The sequence below is a fragment of the Bactrocera neohumeralis genome, chromosome 2 (assembly GCF_024586455.1).
Source record: "Bactrocera neohumeralis isolate Rockhampton chromosome 2, APGP_CSIRO_Bneo_wtdbg2-racon-allhic-juicebox.fasta_v2, whole genome shotgun sequence".
In the NCBI taxonomy this organism is placed as follows: domain Eukaryota; kingdom Metazoa; phylum Arthropoda; class Insecta; order Diptera; family Tephritidae; genus Bactrocera; species Bactrocera neohumeralis.
The window spans coordinates 84,706,698-84,724,736 of record NC_065919.1 but is presented as its reverse complement, the minus strand read 5'-3'; the positions used below and the strand labels follow the sequence as shown (position 1 = coordinate 84,724,736).

Here is an 18,039-nt window from a genome sequence, read left to right as displayed (position 1 = left end):
AATTCATTCCAACGGACTCGTGAGAGATGTCGAGCTCTCTTGCCATCTCTATAGTGCTTGCTTAACGATTTTCAGGCAAAATATCCTTCACTTTTATAATATTCTCATCAGTTGAATAGATCGAAGGTCGTCCAGTACTAGGCATGTCCTGAACGATCTCTCAACCGTCTTTGAAGGCTTTGTACCATTCGTAGGCTTGTGTTTTTGAATTACCGTTAGCCTTTTTCAACATTCACAACGATTCCGCTCACGAAACGTGGTTAGAAATACAAAACTTAAATCAACGTTTATCCACTGCAAAAATTGCAACTCTCTAACCACATTTCGTGAGCGAACAAATTCTACAAATCGAACTTCTGAAGATTATAGCTGAGATTATTGTCCTGGACGGCGCTGTAATTTTCGAACAAATTGTTCCGGTCAGACCACTGTAGCATATAACAGCCATTCAAACTGATTTGTCAAAATCAATAAAAAGATCGTTCAATATCTTTCTATGTTATACAAATGCACCTGTGAAGGGTATTATAGTTTAACGCTTTTCTTTTCCTGACAAACAATGTGAATTAGTAACATAAATTTTAAATCTTACTAGACGTTCGAAGTCTGCTAGCAGCATATCCAATGCACATGTACATATGTATGTACATCTGTGTGTGCGCCAGCTAATACTCGTAACATTTACATTTGTGTGTAAGAAAATATCAAAGTTTCGATTAAATTAATTAGGAAATATTCAGAGCACTCTATACTCTTTACCAATAAATATATGCTAAGCACGAGAGAAATAGAAAATCTCACAATAAATATAAATAAATACATATGTACAAGTATAGCATATATTTTTATATAGCATCTATTATTTAGTTGAATTTTTTATTTAAAAGAAAACACTCTCAGAATATCGGTGTATATAGGAATCCCTGCTTCTTCGCTGTTAAGGCAATGGAGTTGTTGTTATTACTATACCTTATACATATATACCTATGTACATTGTTTTCGGGTTTTTATACGCCCGTAACGCAGTACCCACAGCAACAAATCGCGATAAATTCGCGCCGTGCTGCTATTGGGGAGATGAAAACCTTTCGATCGCTCCCGATTCTCATTCTGCAAAGTAACGCAGACGCTGGCGGTTCGTTTGGGTTGTGAGTGGCGCTTCGTAACAGCTCAAGTTGTAATTGTAAAATCCGTTATTTTTGAGCGTGATCCTTGAATAATAAAATACCGCGCAGCCGTAATAATCCAACAAAAGTCACGAAATGGAGTTGACAAATGTGAAAGTGGATGGTGATCTTGTAAGAAAAAATATTTTTTTCACTTAAATATACTTACATACATACACGAGTACGTAGGTGGACTGAAAGTTGAAGGATTGCACTGTGACTTGTGGTCGCCCTTAAAAATACATACATATGTATATGTATGTGTATATGTATATAAGATTAAATGAATATGTGCTTATCGAACAAAAAAAGAGAAACAGTTTAGTGCCTAAGAATGTAATAAAGATATAAATCATAATTGCTGATAAACGTTTCAAATCTTTTTGCCGTGTTTCTTTAATTCCGCTTTTATTTTGCCCAAAAACGTGTTGATATTTAGCATTTACCCCATGTGCTTTGTTGTTTGGATGACAGACTTTTGATTTCGATTGTTATACGTATTTTCAGTCTGAAGTTAAGGCATAAATAAACAAAAAAATTAAAATTGGTTATATTTGTGTTTACCGTTTGGAAGTTCGATCTATGCTAAATGAATCCTTTTAATATTGATTTTTTCTTATTAAATTATTTTATTTTGTTTTTAACAAATAATATCGTCTTAATGACTTACATTTGTATGTGTAACCTTTTGCACTTCAGAAAAACGCTCTTTTTGTGATTTTTTTTAAGAAAAAATTTTTAATAAATAAATTTAAAAAATTTGCATGAAATATTTTATTAAAATTTTTTATTGTTACAAATATACTCTCATGTGAACGCACACATTTTACCACTTTTTAGGAAATTTTTTTTTATGCGACAACAAAATTCAATATTTTTAATTTTGTAATATATTTTTATTTGTATTTTGAAATGTACAAACAATTTTTTTTTTCGTTTTTCACATTTTTAATATATTTTTTTTTAAATCAAAGTAGTCAACAAAAAAAAGTAGTTCACTGGTCATGGTGATAGCGGCTGTTCATGTTGTCTGAAATAAAAAAAATCGAATGGATTATTATTCAGTAGTTCTGCGGCTATCGTTCTTACCGAATATAATCAATTTCATTAAAAAAAAATGTTGAACTTCAAAAAAAAGTCACGAAAATCTTGTTTTTTTTTCGTTAAAAATCGTTTAAAAAATATGAAAATATTTTCGAAAATAAAAAATTCTGGTAGGGACGATAACTATAAATGAGTAGAAGAACATACATATGTAAATTTTAAAGCAATCGGTTGCATACTTTTTTGTTTAGGACCAATAGAGTTTCAGAAAATGATGATTCGAGAAATCGACAATAGAAACGTAGCAGCCGTAGACTTGTCATGGCGCCTGGTAGACAGTCGCTTACGACACGTCGGCGACTATGAGCTGTAACTTATCAAATACTATGAATTTCGGTCTGAATTTTTCACAGCATGTTTTCAATAGGTTTTACTGCCAAAATATAAAAAAAAATCGATTTTTTGAAGTGATTACATGAGAATACCCCCTTAACAAAGAAATTTGAAACTTTTGGAAAAAAATATTTTACACTCGGCCATTGCGACGCCATATCCGGTGACCGCTCGGAAAAAAAATACGGCCGCGTTGGCAGGTTAGCTCTTCACAGGATCATCCAATGTGAAAAAACGTGTTTCACTTGAAACCTTAACTTAGAACTTGGACGAAGGAAAAAAATTGAAAAATGGGTTTTTACATTTTCACAAAAAAAAAATATTAAATTTTCAGTGAAAATTAGTATTATTTTTTTAATAGTTGTAATCGAAAAAAATCCTTTGTGCAAGTCTTGAAGAATTGTAACTCAAAGACCTGTATAAAATTTCATGAAGATCGGTTGAATAGCTCTTGAGAAATCTTGCTAATCGACTTCAAATATACAGAAAAAAGCGTTTAAAGACGGCGCACTTAGCCTAGCTAGCCTCCAGCGCACAATTCTTAAGGCTGTATCTCCGAATCTATTACTCGGATTAACTTGAAAATTTACGAATATCGTTGTAGATGTTAGTAAGACAATAAAAAAAAAATCGATTTTTTCTAAACCCAGTAACCCTTAATATGCAATTAATGGAGGAAAAATACGTTATAAAATGGAATTTGAAATAAAACTTAAATATTGTTAAAACTGGGTTATTTTAATTTAAAAACATACATATGTACTTATATGTATGTAATTTGAAGTAGTGAATCGTAATTCACTATGAAACACTGAATTTCGAATTTTTTTATCATACGCTATTTTGCATTTTAGATGACGATATGTAAAAAATATTGTTGTATTTAATTTTAAATTCACAAGTGAAAATAACAGCTCTTGATCATTTATTTTAGTCCCAATTATAAAACAAGACTTGGAAATAAAGTTTTTATTTTTTTTGAATTCAATACACTATTAACTGAATTTTTACATCTGTTATATAGGTTGCAATTTTTTTAAAAAATTTTTCAACTAGATATTAAAATTTAATTTTGATATTTGATTTGATGTTGAGTCTGTAATTTAAACGAATATAATTGAATGATGCACGCAAACCCAAAAAAATGTAATTTTAAAACACTTTCTTTTTAAGTTCCCAATTGTAAGCTTGGAAATAAAGTTTTTATTTTTTTTTATTTAATTCAGTAGTTGGGACTACATTTTTTTTCATCCGTTATATAGTATAAATTTTTTTATTTTTCAATCCGTTATGTGGGATTAATTTTTTTTATTTTTTTACCAGTGTTTCAGATAACAAAATAAAAAAAAACATTAATTCAAATGTCAATTCAATTAATTTTTAATGTATTCTTTGAAACCCAACCTCTATGTAAATACGTATATTTATATGTATTTAGTACGTCTGTATTTATCTTGATTTTAATAAATGTGTACAATTGACAATTGAGTGAATTGATTAATTGATTCTTCCAGTAAAATTGTAACAATATCCCCACTACAATAATTCTGTTCAACCTTAAATAACCAGTGCTTACTACAAAGGGCGCGATTGAGACGCCCTGTGCAGTGCGCTCACCCAGCTAGGGAGGCTGTGAAAAGTCGTTTGTCGAGAAACTGTCACAAAATATTGATGATACCTCATTAAGGTGGTATATAATTCTTGTTTTAGACAGTTGCCTGTTCGATTTGCTACTTGAACATAAGTACTTTGTGCTACGTCTACGGCATCAGCCATAATTCAGTGTATCCCACAACACAATTTAATTTACATCTCTAACCTATTCACCTGTGTTAATTGTGTCACGAATTCCAAAGCTGAGTTCGTTGTCTATTGGTTTTTCTTTGAAGAAATTACACAATTTTATCATTTATAAACATTATGTTAATTATATAAACGCATCAGCTAGCACTTCAAAAGTGGTTTACTTTTTTAAGGCGAATTACTTGGTAATAAATCTTTTGAACAGCAGAAAACCCCCGAGTAAATTTAATACTCTTAACGTATGCATGATGATATGTAATAGTCAAAAAAAGTACTTTTACTGTTTGAATATTACTTTTCTATATTTAAGTACATATGATTTAACCCTCTACTGCGTGGTAAGCCCTAAAGCCATAGCCATATCAGTGGCTTGATATGTATCACCCAGTGAAAGCTCGTGAAACAGTTCCTTTTAATATTGTACCCTAAAATACATAACATTTCTTATAAAAATTTGTAGGTCTGGCATGAATTATCGTGTTGACAAAGTTTTCTATTTTTTTCATCAACTCGATTAGAATTTGGTCTGAAATCTTGGCGGTTCATTTTTTTTTATTTCTAGTAGGTGTAGATTCTCCGATTGTGGTGGGAGTTCTCGTTTTTTTTTGCTTTTCCTGACATAGGTTTGAACCGAAACATTGTCATCGATCTGCGGCATATAATATTATACATTAGAGCGGGGCGATGTACAGGGAGCCAAAACAAACGGAAAAAAAAGTTATACGAGGAATGTTCTATGGATGATTCTGAATACCTTTGCCTAAAAGAGTATGGATCTAAGACCGAGCTTTAATACGAAGCTTTTTAGGGATCATAAAATCAGTGATCAGGGATAAGGATTATAAAAATTTTTTCGTGATATCCGAATGAAATTCAAAACGTATATGAATTCTTATATTCCATTGATTATTTGTCGGAGTCATCGGACCACTATATCGTATATCTCTCATACAATCGGTTACTCTGATTTTTAAACTTTGCTTTAAAATTCGATGGCTCGAATCCGGCTTTGAACCTATAGTCTATTAGGCAAAGTTGTTCAAAATGGGAATAAGGGTTCGTGGTACATTTCCCGCATACGAATCTCTTTTATATACACATCCTTCTTAATTTGACTTCTTCATCGGTAATCAATGTAAAATTGTCCATTCATTCACAAAAAAAATAATTTCTTAGGAAAGGTTCTGTCTTTTCTTTGGAGATAAAACTTTTTTAATGACTCAGTTCTACGCCAATGGTTTCTGAATAACATCAACAAGTTGTAACGGTTACACTGTATGACGCTGCAACTATAGTAACGCAATAGTGGAACTAGAATATTACGAACAAATTACTACGGGAAAATATTATTATTAAATAAATATTATCAAATTGAGTTGAATGCCATTTCAACGAAATTCAATATAAGCTGCAATTACTCTAAATGATGTAACATTCGTAATGCTAGTAAACGTAAATTCACAGAATATTTATATTATCTGCGAATATAAATAAATTAATTAGTATAATTAAATCTAAATCGGTTTACTTTCACAAGTTCTCAATGAATTGCCAATTTATCGATTTCTGATTGCAGTGATGCAGTAAAGAATGTGTTGGCGCTTCTAGAGTTGTGACACACGGCCAAATACGAGTGTCCACAATGTGCAGCTCGTGCACTTCACAAACATACACACACCTACATGCACATTGATTCATGAGTGCCGCAAGCGACATTCAGTCACCAATTAAAGTCAATGAGTTGTGAGTCCATTAATCAGAAATAGCACGGGGTGGTGTTAAAGCACTGACAGTAGTAGCTTGAGCTTGAGAGAAACAACCACAATATCTATGTAGTTATGTTCCGTTAAATAAGTCGGATTCAACAAGGGTACTAATTTATGCAGACAATTTTTCACTGATTTGATAAATTAGTAAGTGTTAGACACGAGCTTGCACGAGCACTTATACACACACAAGGGTTCAATATAGATAGGGTTGTTAACATTTATGTAGTTTGGGTTTAGAAAGCAAATCCGAAGTTCTCGTTCAAGAAGATGTTAATCTATGAGACCAAGTTTAAATTCAGCTCTGTTTCGCTTGCAAAATATACTCTATTATCGTTGTTATTCGACTTGGCGGAGGTATTGGCAGTCGTAGGGGCTGGGTGAATCGTAAGAGGCCTGAAGAGCACACCACTCTCTCTTTAGTTAAGAGGTTGAATTGATTTCCTTGCGAAAAAATTTTTTTTTTTCAACAATTTTTTCTCATATAAAAACAGGAATATTTTTTTCGAATTTTTTATTGTTACAAACATACACCATTAGCAAAAGAAATTCTGAAATTTAAAAAAAAAAAATATTTTAAACTCGGCGACACCATTTCCGGTAATTTGCGACAGACATTTTTTTTACAAAAAAATGAAAATTTTTTTCAAATAGTTGTAATCGAAAAAAAATCTTTTGGCCAAGTCTTTAAGAATTGTATCTCAAAGACCTGTGTAAAATTTCATGAAGATCGGTTGAGAGCTTCTCGAGAACTCTTTTCAACCGACTTCAAAAACACAGTTTCGAGAAAAATGCGCTTAAAGACGGCGCACTTAGCCTAGTTAGCCTCGAGCGCACAAGTTTTCAAGGCTGTATATATGAAACTATTGCTCGGATCAACTTGAAGATTTAGGATAATATTCTAGAGATTGTAGAATTTAATAAGATAATAAGTGAAAGTCGATTTTTTTAAACCCGTAAGCCCATGTAACCCTTAAATTCTCATTTAAACCTTATCTTTTAAATAATGTGGGGACTACAAATTCAGTTTTTTTTACGAATAAAATTGGCATACATCCAACAAATACTCAAAACACGTGTACGCGTATAATGTAACCACCCTGTATTTTAATGCATAAATTAGCATTTTATTATTTAAGTCAGACTAATAATAATATCTGTCGACAAATGATTAGCAATTTTAATTAAATGTAAGTAATATGCAATACCCACAATTATAATATTAAAATGGTATTCATTCCCGGGACATAAATTACGTGCCAATTGAATTTATCCATAATTTTTTAACACAATTATTTGAGTAAATAGGAAATTACAATACAAGGCAAATAAGCAATAATTTCGTATGTCTCGCTGAATTTATAATTTTTTACATTGTATCTTATAAATATTATTCTTGGAAAGAGGAGGGACTTAAAAGGCGTAACCATTGCAACAGTTTAAACACGTGAACGAATTTGTGCTGGAAGATTATAGACTTTTGATTAAAGATTAAATAAATCGGTCGCACTCTTTACTGCGCTAATGATAAGTTCGAATCAGAGCAATTTAGCCATTTCTGAATTCTTGAAATTTAAAGTATACACTTCGAAAGTAATAACTTATAAACATTTTTTGCATAACTCTGTTTTTAGCCGCTGTTAATTAAATCTACTTATTTTTAAACCCTTAGCCACAACCCCCAATCAGCAATGGTTCTTCAGCAAATAACCCAGCTGATAATGAAAAAACACAGCCCAAACTCTTATATGCGATTAACGAAAATCCGCCATGGTATTTGAGCATATTCTTGGCGTTGCAGCATTATCTGACCATGATTGGCGCTATCGTGTCCATTCCATTCATTTTGACACCCGCTCTGTGTATGTCGGATGAGGATCCCGACCGTGGTGTTATAATATCAACAATGATATTCGTAACAGGCATCGTCACTCTACTACAGGCCACCTGGGGTGTTCGTTTACCAATCGTACAAGGCGGTACAATATCATTTTTGGTACCCACCTTAGCGATTCTCGCATTGCCACAATGGAAATGCCCATCGGTCGAAGATATTGACGCCTTAGATGAGGAGGATCGTGTGGAATTGTGGCAGATACGTATGCGTGAGTTATCGGGTGCGATCGCTGTATCGGCTTTAGTGCAGGTTGTGTTGGGTTATACGGGTCTTGTGGGGAAAATTTTACGCTTCGTAACGCCACTCACTATAGTTCCGACTGTCTCGTTGGTCGGCCTAACACTGTTCGAACACGCTGCCGAAACTGCGTCTAAGCATTGGGGTATTGCTGTTGGGTAAGAAATGTAGATGTTTTTCGAACTCCATTAATATTTATAGATTTTTATTGTTTTCTGCAGCACCACAGCCATGCTAACGTTGTTCTCACAGATAATGGCGAATGTATCCGTACCGTTTCCAGCTTACCGCAAAGGTCATGGCATTGAAATGCGCAACTTCCAACTTTTCCGTATGTTTCCGGTGAGTGAGTTTTCGAGGAGCATTAACAGTTTATTCTTCAGTTTTCCATTAAATTATAACAATTTTAGGTGCTCATGACTATTGCTATAATGTGGGGTCTCTGCGGAATTCTAACCGTAACCAATGTTTTTGAGGAGGGACACCCCTCACGCACAGATGTGCGTTTAAAGGTTTTGACCAATGCCAAATGGTTCTACGTGCCATATCCATTTCAGTTTGGACTGCCGTCGGTCACATTGTCTGGCGTATTGGGTATGTTGGCGGGCGTTTTAGCGTGTACCGTAGAGTCGCTTAGTTACTATCCAACGGTTTCTCAAATGTCAGGTTTGTAAGAATTTTTTGTTACAATTAAATAACTCCTCAATATTGCTTTTGAATTTTATCTTTGTAGGTGCACACTCTCCGCCTTTGCATGCCATCAATCGTGGTATTGGCACTGAGGGTCTGGGTACGGTGCTAGCCGGTATTTGGGGTGCTGGAAATGGCACAAACACTTTCGGCGAAAATGTGGGTGCTATTGGAGTCACAAAGGTGTGTTTGAAACTATATCGAATGTTTACTAAATACTAATCCTTATGTATATATCGCATATTGCAGGTTGGTTCCCGTCGTGTCATACAGTGGGCCTCTTTGATAATGATCGTGCAAGGTGTAATTGGCAAATTTGGCGCTGTATTCATAATGATACCGGATTCGGTGGTTGGCGGTATATTTTGTGTCATGTTTGGCATGATTATAGCTTTTGGACTTTCCACATTGCAATATGTAGACCTACGTTCGGCGCGCAACCTCTATATTATTGGCTTATCCATTTTCTTCCCCATGGTCTTATGTAAGTGGATGCAGGAACATCCGGGCGCCATTAATACTGGAAATGAAACGGTAGACTCGACCCTATCGGTACTGTTGGGTACCACCATTCTTGTGGGTGGCTTACTGGGCTGTTTCTTGGATAATGTTATTCCTGGTAATATTCCCAATGACTTACAGATGTACATTTCTATACAAAAACACTCATATATCTTATTTCAATTAATTTGCAGGTACTGCTGAGGAGCGCGGTCTCATTGAATGGGCCAATGAAATGCCACTAGGCGATGCGAATATCAATGATGGTACCGCTACGGATTATGACTTCCCATGGGGCATGGAGACTTTGAGAAAGTACGTACTGTCGTATATGTCATGCGAGTATAATCATTTAACAATTACGCTATATTTTTACTTTTTTAGGTGGAAGTGGACTTATTACGTGCCGTTCTTGCCAACATACAAACTACAAGAAAACAAGCTAAATTTACGTTTTTATGTTTATAATTGTATTGTAAGTGTATTAAAATTATGTACTTAATACTTGAGATGTTCTATATGTATTTTAAATTATTACGTAAGTAGAAAAATCCTTTAGAAATGTATCCGAATACCAGTAGTTGCAATAAAATCTACTTTTACTTTCGAAATTAGTCATATAACAGTCGTTTGTACCATTATTTTGCGATTGATATTTGGTAAGCTTCTCTGTTAAGTCATTGGTCGTCTTTTATAAAACGTGTGGTTTGCGATGAATATTGATTTTAAAGAAATTACTCGCGTATCTCCTTTAGGTCTACGATTGCTGTCGTGGATCCGCCCGAGATATGGGATTTCACCAAAAAGAGGGCGGTGCCACGCCTATCGTAAAATGTTTACACCAGCTCACATAAAGCTCTTTCATACTATCCCGGTGGCAAAATTTAATGTATCTGGCGTATTTAGTTATTGACTTATTGCGCTTTAAGTTGTTATTAACAATACCGTTATTTGGGGAGTGAGCGGGGTTATCCTCCAATTTCATCCATTTTCACACTGTCGGTAGAAGATTTGTACTCAGAAAATTTGGTTCTTGTAGCTTAACTGGTTTAGGAGATATGTACATTAAACTTTTTAGAGGGCGGGGCCACGCCTATTTTTCAATGCCCACCTTGCGAATAAGGGAACAAAATATACGTCATCTGTTTACCATGTGCACATATGTACATATACCCAAAGGCACGTAAGATTACTTAAATTAACTGTGTGTGTGTATGTAAAGGTGATGTTTTTAAATTTAAAGTAATCACAATTCATATTTTTTTAATTAAGTTGTGTAAAATATGCGAAAACAAACGATAATTTATAGCAAAATATTTAAATATTAAAAACCAACCACTTTTGTCTGTTATTTTTAATTGCATGGTGCTTTTATGATATACTTGCTATAAAAGATAAGCTTTTGAAAAGCTTTTTTACGAAGCTTCAACATTTTCAAATTGTAAAAGTTTCTAATTAAGCTTTCTGAATGTCATTAATAACTGTAAGCAATAGGTAGAGCTTTATATGCTTTATTAAAAATTTCATTTTTATACAAATTGTTGTAATTGTAACTAAATAGTACGCACCCTTTTTATGATAACTTATTGCTTACTTGTTATAAAATAATATATTTAATGTTGGATTATTATATATTTTATTTTGAATGAATCTCAAGACTATATTGCTTCCGGAGTATAGATTCGGTTAGGTTAGATTAGATGGCTGATCAAAGATCACAGATAGACTGATACATTTAGTCCTTAAAAGAAGAACCCATGTGTTCGTACTTATAAATTAGTATAACGCTTAGTAGCCATTACAAATTTGCACAGGCGTTTAATTTTCCGCTAGTTCGGTGGGATGTCTGAAGGTATGCGCTCCAAGAGTTTAAGTATTGATCTCCCAAAAGCGGAACAGTCAAGAAGAAAGTGTTCCTCGTCTTCTTCTATATAGCTTCTGCAAATGTCATCTGGTAGGATACCCAACCTAACTGTGTGAACGCCAATAGGACAATAGTCTGTTAAAAGCGCCACAACTAGGGAGAGACTAGTCTTACTAAGGGTAATGAGATCACTAGATCTCTTGCAATCGATCTTAAGCGGAAGGCTTTTGTGATAGCGCAGGTACCCAACGCTGGCCAAGATTCCGACAGTTCTAGGGTGCCTTTTCTTACTAGCTATTAGCTTTACAACTTCCTGCGATTTCGCTATGGTCTGGCACCCATACTAGTCTTATCACAAAGGCATCGATGCTATTGATAGTGAAGTTAAGCTCTCCTTAACACTCTCTCTCACATACACTGTTAATAAGTTCAAGGTTAGTATCGCCGCCGGCTTCTTCCCACCCACAAGTCCTTCGCTAGTATATGGGCAGAGAAGGAGCCGCCAGAGTTCGGTTTGGCGACTCCATGGTCATGACTTGGATACGGTATGAAGTCAAAGTGAGTGAGGATCTTCGAGTGTTCAGACACTCTGTTCTTTTAGGAACCCAGATTCCTTGAGCCTGATAGCAACTTTCGCAACTTTATGTTTCTGGAGCATAGAGTAATATAAAGTCAAAATATACATAAAAAAACTTGATACCAAATATTATATTCCCCGTGGGTTGAGTTAAGAATTTGACGATTCTTTCATTTTATACCATTCAACACTATTCTAACCGCTAGCTGTAAAGTTACATGAAATGCTAAAGTCCCAATATATTTGTTTACCTATTTTTTTTTGTTCTCATTACTCATGGGATGAGTCACTCTTGGATGGTGGTTCCCAAATATACTCGCTGCCAATGTGACACCTGCAGATGAAAATAAATACGAGTATTTATGTATGTATGTACGAACATTTAGTAAAATTTTAAATTTTAAGAAAATAAACACAAAGTGTTTCTAATTGTCTTCACTTAAGTACATACTGTTCATGTATTTTTCAAAAATAAATATATTGTTTGTGCAATTGTGTGTGAGTACTTGAAATAAATCTCCTAGTTAGGTTGGATCGCTTTGTTTTGACACAAACATATATTATATTTACAATGAGTACAAGTGAGATATGCGCAAATTTTCTTACATACAAATACGACTAGAGGATATAAAGTAAGAGGTTTTACGATGCTGAGCAGTTAGTAGTCTACATTGATATTAAACCTCTTGCAATATATTTATAACAAAATATTATTATTCTTTCCCACGAAAAAGTAGATACAAATCACTAGTCATGAGCATAAATGTGTAAACAGAGATAAATTCCGACCCGCCTTATTGCGGTATTTTGTTCGCATTCTGCAATTATCTGCTAGAATAACAAATTTAAGCGAGACAAAAACCTGCCATCATCGCTGATATATACTTTGTCAGGCTGTCAGTGGCGATTTGCTCAAGTTAATCTTATTGAAATGCTGCTAATGTGATTGTTCTCATTTGGCTGTTGAGGAATACCTATGTAATAAATATTCTATAAATACTAAGGAACCATCTAATATACATGGGCTATATCTGTTTATCTTATGGTGATTCCAACTTTTTTCTGGCAAGCGACGCAGATGTGTACTGCTTAAACGAAATGTTGATATTAATATTAAACATGGGCGCATTTTAAGTGTTTTCACGTTGGGTTGGCTATTTATTTTTATAGTTTACAACCTACCGTTAATAAACTAGAGATTACAGTTCATTAGCGAGTATAGATCTCTAAATTATATATGTATGTATGTGTGTCAATCTGGAAGAAACATTAATAAAGATTCTCACTATGTCAAATCAATGACAATTGCGGTCGGACCAATGATAATGGCTGCCATTTGATTTCTAGAGTGATTTATGAAAATACATTTTGGGCATAATACTCAATATAAATTGACAGTTGGCAACAAATTTCAATTATTTTTCACGAGGTAAAGGAAGCTATATCTCTTAAAATTTAATACATTTAAAGTCATTAAATTTTACGGGAAGAATGCAACAGATTATTCCTCTAAATCTATTAAAATCATATGATAAATATAATTTGACAGATAATACGACTCTAGCCTCTTGGATTGGAAATATTCGAAATGTTTGATTTCATTTATATATGTATATAATAAAGTGGTAATAGAACAATATATATAAATTGATGCATTTCGAGGTTCCCTACTTTTTTAAAGAAAAAATACAGAAGCTCCAAATTTAATGGGGAACGTTTGTTACCATTCGAAAGAACAATAATATTGCTCACTGAAGTATTCTCTCAATAATCCATTGAATAATCCATTGATGTGAGAAGTGGCGCCGTCTTTTTGAAACCAAATGTCGCCACGATTACGAGCTTCAAATTCAACCGATGATTCCACCGGCCCACAAACGACACCAAACTATTGATCTTTGTATGAAATTTCAGCTCTTGAATCTCTTTAGATTGTTCTTCGTCCCAAATGCGTCAATTTCACTTGACATTGCGCTAGAAATGGGCAACATCGCTGAACACAATTTGAAGCGAAGCGATGTCGCTTGGGAAGGTCGAGCGGCTTCAGTTCATTCAAAGCTGTATTTTGAATGCTTTCAATTTAAGATCTCGACGTAAAATACGCCAAGTCCTTCCATACGTCAGTCCGAGTTGCTGCGAATGGCACCGAACGGACTCTACATGGTCTTCGTGTACGTTCTCAACGGCTGCTGGACGTGGTCTATTAGGTCGAATATTATCCAATAATGAATGCTGGGTCTCAAGATGAGTGATAGTGTTGCGAATAATACGCTCAGTAAGGCGATAATATTGACCATAAGTTGAGCGAAGCACGCGAAACACATTCTTTCCATGATGAAATGCCAAACATAACCGAAGAAAAATACCATGACAGCTTGACACGACTCACGCGTGATCTGTCAAAAATGGCTATTAAACAAAATACCTCTACTAGAATCACCCGTTTACATAAAATATAGAAATATGTTGTCTATGGTTTTACGCTATAAAATAAATACAAAGATAAAAGTGTTTAAATAGTAGGCCAATAAATATATCTATCTTAACTTAAATCTGCAATTCTTTCCTATTAAAATACTCTTTTGAAAATAATCATTCAGAAACACTAAGGCAGAACCAAAAATAACACAACTTATATACATATGTACATGTCTACAAGAATGTATATTAGTCGCAATAATACAGGGTGGCCAAGGTCAAATGCAATCTAAGTAGGCTTCTCACTTAATTCACAGTTCTATTGATTGATTAAAAATTTAGAAAATTTTGGTAGTAGTTTTGATATTTATAAACAGTATTGCAACTCTTGGTAAGGTGCTAACCTTATAAAAAATATATAATTTCAGATTCTGTCACATATACGTAAAGCATTACAATTCATTTCAAAAATGTAAAAAAATTGATGTTTTCCAATGTTTTGAGGTCCATATTACCATGATATATTAGGTGGAGGTGCTAATTTATTTTAGCTGAAGAAAATTTTGTAGTCAGCTTCACGATTAACTTCACAACAGACACCCCTAATTGGAAGGAGAAATCCGACCAAGAAACAACACCTTTTTAATATAAAATATAAAATTACATTTCAAACATCCTTCATCTATTAATTTAAACATTTTCGCGACTGATTTTTAAATTGTCGTCTTGACTTTTATAATCAAGAGTGCCAAAATCACTACGTCTTCACAAACATACATATGTATATAAACAGTCACAGACATTAAAATTCGGTTGCCTTCCTTCAACACATCGTTGCCGTATAACGAGTGTCACTGGCACCACTGCGCCGCCCACTTTGTGAGCAATGGGTCGTGTGACTTCCTCTCTTTTGCCGACGTCCCACTGTGATTTTGGCGGTACGCGAAAGCTGAACAGATTGCTATGAAATTTTTTGTGCGCTTCTTGGACTTTTTTAACACATTTTATTTAGGAGCCACATACATATATTAATATATACATATATACATATGTATATTATATATGACGTTAGATTTTGCGAATATATGTGCCGGTGTATGTAAACATTAAACTGTCTGCACTGAACTAGTCCATTAAGTGAACTAACTGGTCCTTATTTAAAATACAATCCAATTGAAATGACAGTCTTTTTTATAAGCCAGTAACGTAGTACCGCTATAGTAATATTAAATTGCAACACAGATCTTCTCCACTTCGGATCTATTAATGTATTTCTCCATACTATTCGAGCAAACTATTTTTATACCCTGAACAGGGTATATTAAGTTTGTCACGAAGTTTGTAACACCCAGAAGGAAGCGCCGGAGACCCTATAAAGTATGTATATATACATATAATTGATGAGTATGTTGAGCTGAGTCGATTTAGCCATGTCCGTCTGTCTGTCTGTATATATACGAACTAGTCTCTCAGTTTTTAAGATATCGTTTTGAAATTTTGCAAATGTCTTTTTCTCTTCAGGAAGCTGCTCATTTGTCGGAACTGCCGATATCGGACCACTATAACATATAGCTGCCATACAAACTGAACGATCGGAATCAAGTTCTTGTATGGAAAGCTTTCACATTTGACAATGTATCTTCATAAAAGTTGGCACAGGTTATTTTTTAGGGCAACAATGTAATCTCCGAAGAAATTGTTCAGATCGGATTACTATATCTTATAGCTGCCATACAAACTGAACGTTCGGAAAAAAGTTCTTGTATGGAAAACTTTTGCATTTGACAAGATATATTCACGAAATTTGGTATAAATTATTTTCTAAAGCAACAATGTAATCTCCGAAGAAATTGTTCAGATCGGCTTACCATAGCATACAGCTGCCATACAAACCGAACGATTGGAATCAAGGGCTTGTATGGAAAACTTACGCATTTGACGTGGTATCTTCACGAAATTTGACATGGATTACTGCTTAAGATAATAACGTAATCTCCGAAAAAATTGTTCACATCGGATTACTATAGCATATAGCTTTCATATAAACTGAACACATAGTTACTAAAAGAAATGCACCTGTGAAGGGTATATTAGCTTCGGTGCAGCCGAAGTTAACGCTTTTTCTTTTTTTGAAAGTGCTGATGGGAAAACTGCTTTTTTATTCAGAATAATCTCAAAATTTTAGTTACCTTAGAAGTAAAACGCGGTTTAATGACGAGCAGCTTTCAATATTGAAAATAATTTATTTTTGCAGCCGGTTTCGCTTGGTTTAAGATTTCTAGTTTAATACAGATAATAATAAAATGAAGATAAACGATCTAAGCGAAGTAAATCGCTCAACTATCAACTTCAATATTGTTTATTATGGCTTATTGGCTGCCAAAGTGTATTTCTGACAATTTCACCTACTCGAAAAAATATATTTTTTTTGTATATTTATTTGTTGTTATTAAAAATAAGTCGAGGCAGTGACATTGTCACATATTATTATTTTATCGTCAAAGACAAAACATTTCACCTTTCAACACAAATGTCCGATACATGAATATGCCACATATGTACATATAGCTGTACTCGCACACATTTCGCATATATTTTGAGTTATGAATATGAGTATATATTACATATAATATACGAAGGCGTCTAAATTTTAGACAGAGCTGCAGCAGACAATTTTTGTGGTAGGATAGTGTATTTCACTGTGCTGTGGGCACTTCCACTACTCCGGAGCATGGGACTTTTGCTTTTCTGTTCGTGTTTATTCGGATATGATTCAGCACCTGTTCTAAATTGCAGATTATAGCAATAATGTGGTGGAAAATGAACTGAACGTAGCAGCACGCCGTGTTCTGTTTAATAATAACGATTCTGTAAGAAACAAGTAAGAGTTTTAGTGATTTTAATTTAGTTCAGCTTTCTTTCCTAACTCACCCATAAAAAAACGATTATAATTGATTTGACTAAAAAATAGGTGAATGAGTGTCGATTTTGTGTGATTTTGATATCAAATCAATGTTGAATTTTGGCATGAGACTATGTAGATCCATGGTCTTGTTTACAAATATCTACATACAGACACATATGTTTAAATTTATACATTAGAGCGGGTCGATTTTTTTCTATAAAATCCTATCTGCGGGAAATATTCTACGAAACATTCTGAAGAAGCCGAAGGAACTACGGGTCTGAAACCGGTTTCGAGCAAGTGATTGTTAAGGCGAAGTTTCAAAAATTTGAAAAATCTATTATATGGGAGATATGTGTTATAGTTGCCCTCTCTGACCAATTCCGACAAATGATCAATAGAATGTCAAAATGCACTTACGTATTAAGTTTCATTCAGATAGCTCAAAAACTGACGAAAAAATTTAGAATCACTAAAAAACTTCGCCTTAAAAATCGCAAAGAATGATCCATAGAACATTTTCCGCATACGCGATTTTTCCGTTTTTTTTTTTTGCTCCCTGTAAATGAACCCTCTCTAGTTTAGCATACATATTACTTATTAAGATTAGTGCAGAAATCTTTGAAAATAATAAGAAGAAAAGAAATTTATGGTTGAATAAAACCCATTGGTAAGATGGAAAGAAAAAAAAATTAAAAACAAAAAACTTGTTTCTTTAAATTTTCCCATAGATTTTAAGGCAATGTGAAAAAGTCTGTATATAAAAATTGTTGTTACA

At 33.9% G+C, this 18,039-nt stretch overlaps 1 protein-coding gene and 1 long non-coding RNA gene across 2 annotated transcripts in view; one reads left to right on the top strand and one right to left on the bottom strand.

Moving 5' to 3' along the window:
• Window positions 1-1,098: 1,098 nt before the first annotated feature.
• On the top strand, window positions 1,099-10,120 carry LOC126751712 (solute carrier family 23 member 2). Its single transcript, XM_050462195.1, has 8 exons — window positions 1,099-1,298; window positions 7,845-8,464; window positions 8,528-8,648; window positions 8,717-8,972; window positions 9,040-9,179; window positions 9,246-9,615; window positions 9,692-9,812; window positions 9,882-10,120. The coding sequence occupies exons 1-8, from the start codon at window positions 1,263-1,265 to the stop codon at window positions 9,997-9,999; spliced, it is 1,782 nt and encodes a 593-aa protein (XP_050318152.1). The 5' UTR covers window positions 1,099-1,262; the 3' UTR covers window positions 10,000-10,120.
• Window positions 2,165-18,039, bottom strand: part of LOC126751723 (uncharacterized) — a 43,570-nt gene continuing 27,695 nt past the window's right edge. Inside the window, exons 2-3 of the long non-coding RNA XR_007665916.1 lie at window positions 12,190-12,272; window positions 2,165-2,196 (exon numbers count right to left, since the gene is read on the bottom strand). This is a non-coding gene — a long non-coding RNA (uncharacterized LOC126751723). The remainder of the gene's footprint in view (window positions 2,197-12,189; window positions 12,273-18,039) is intronic.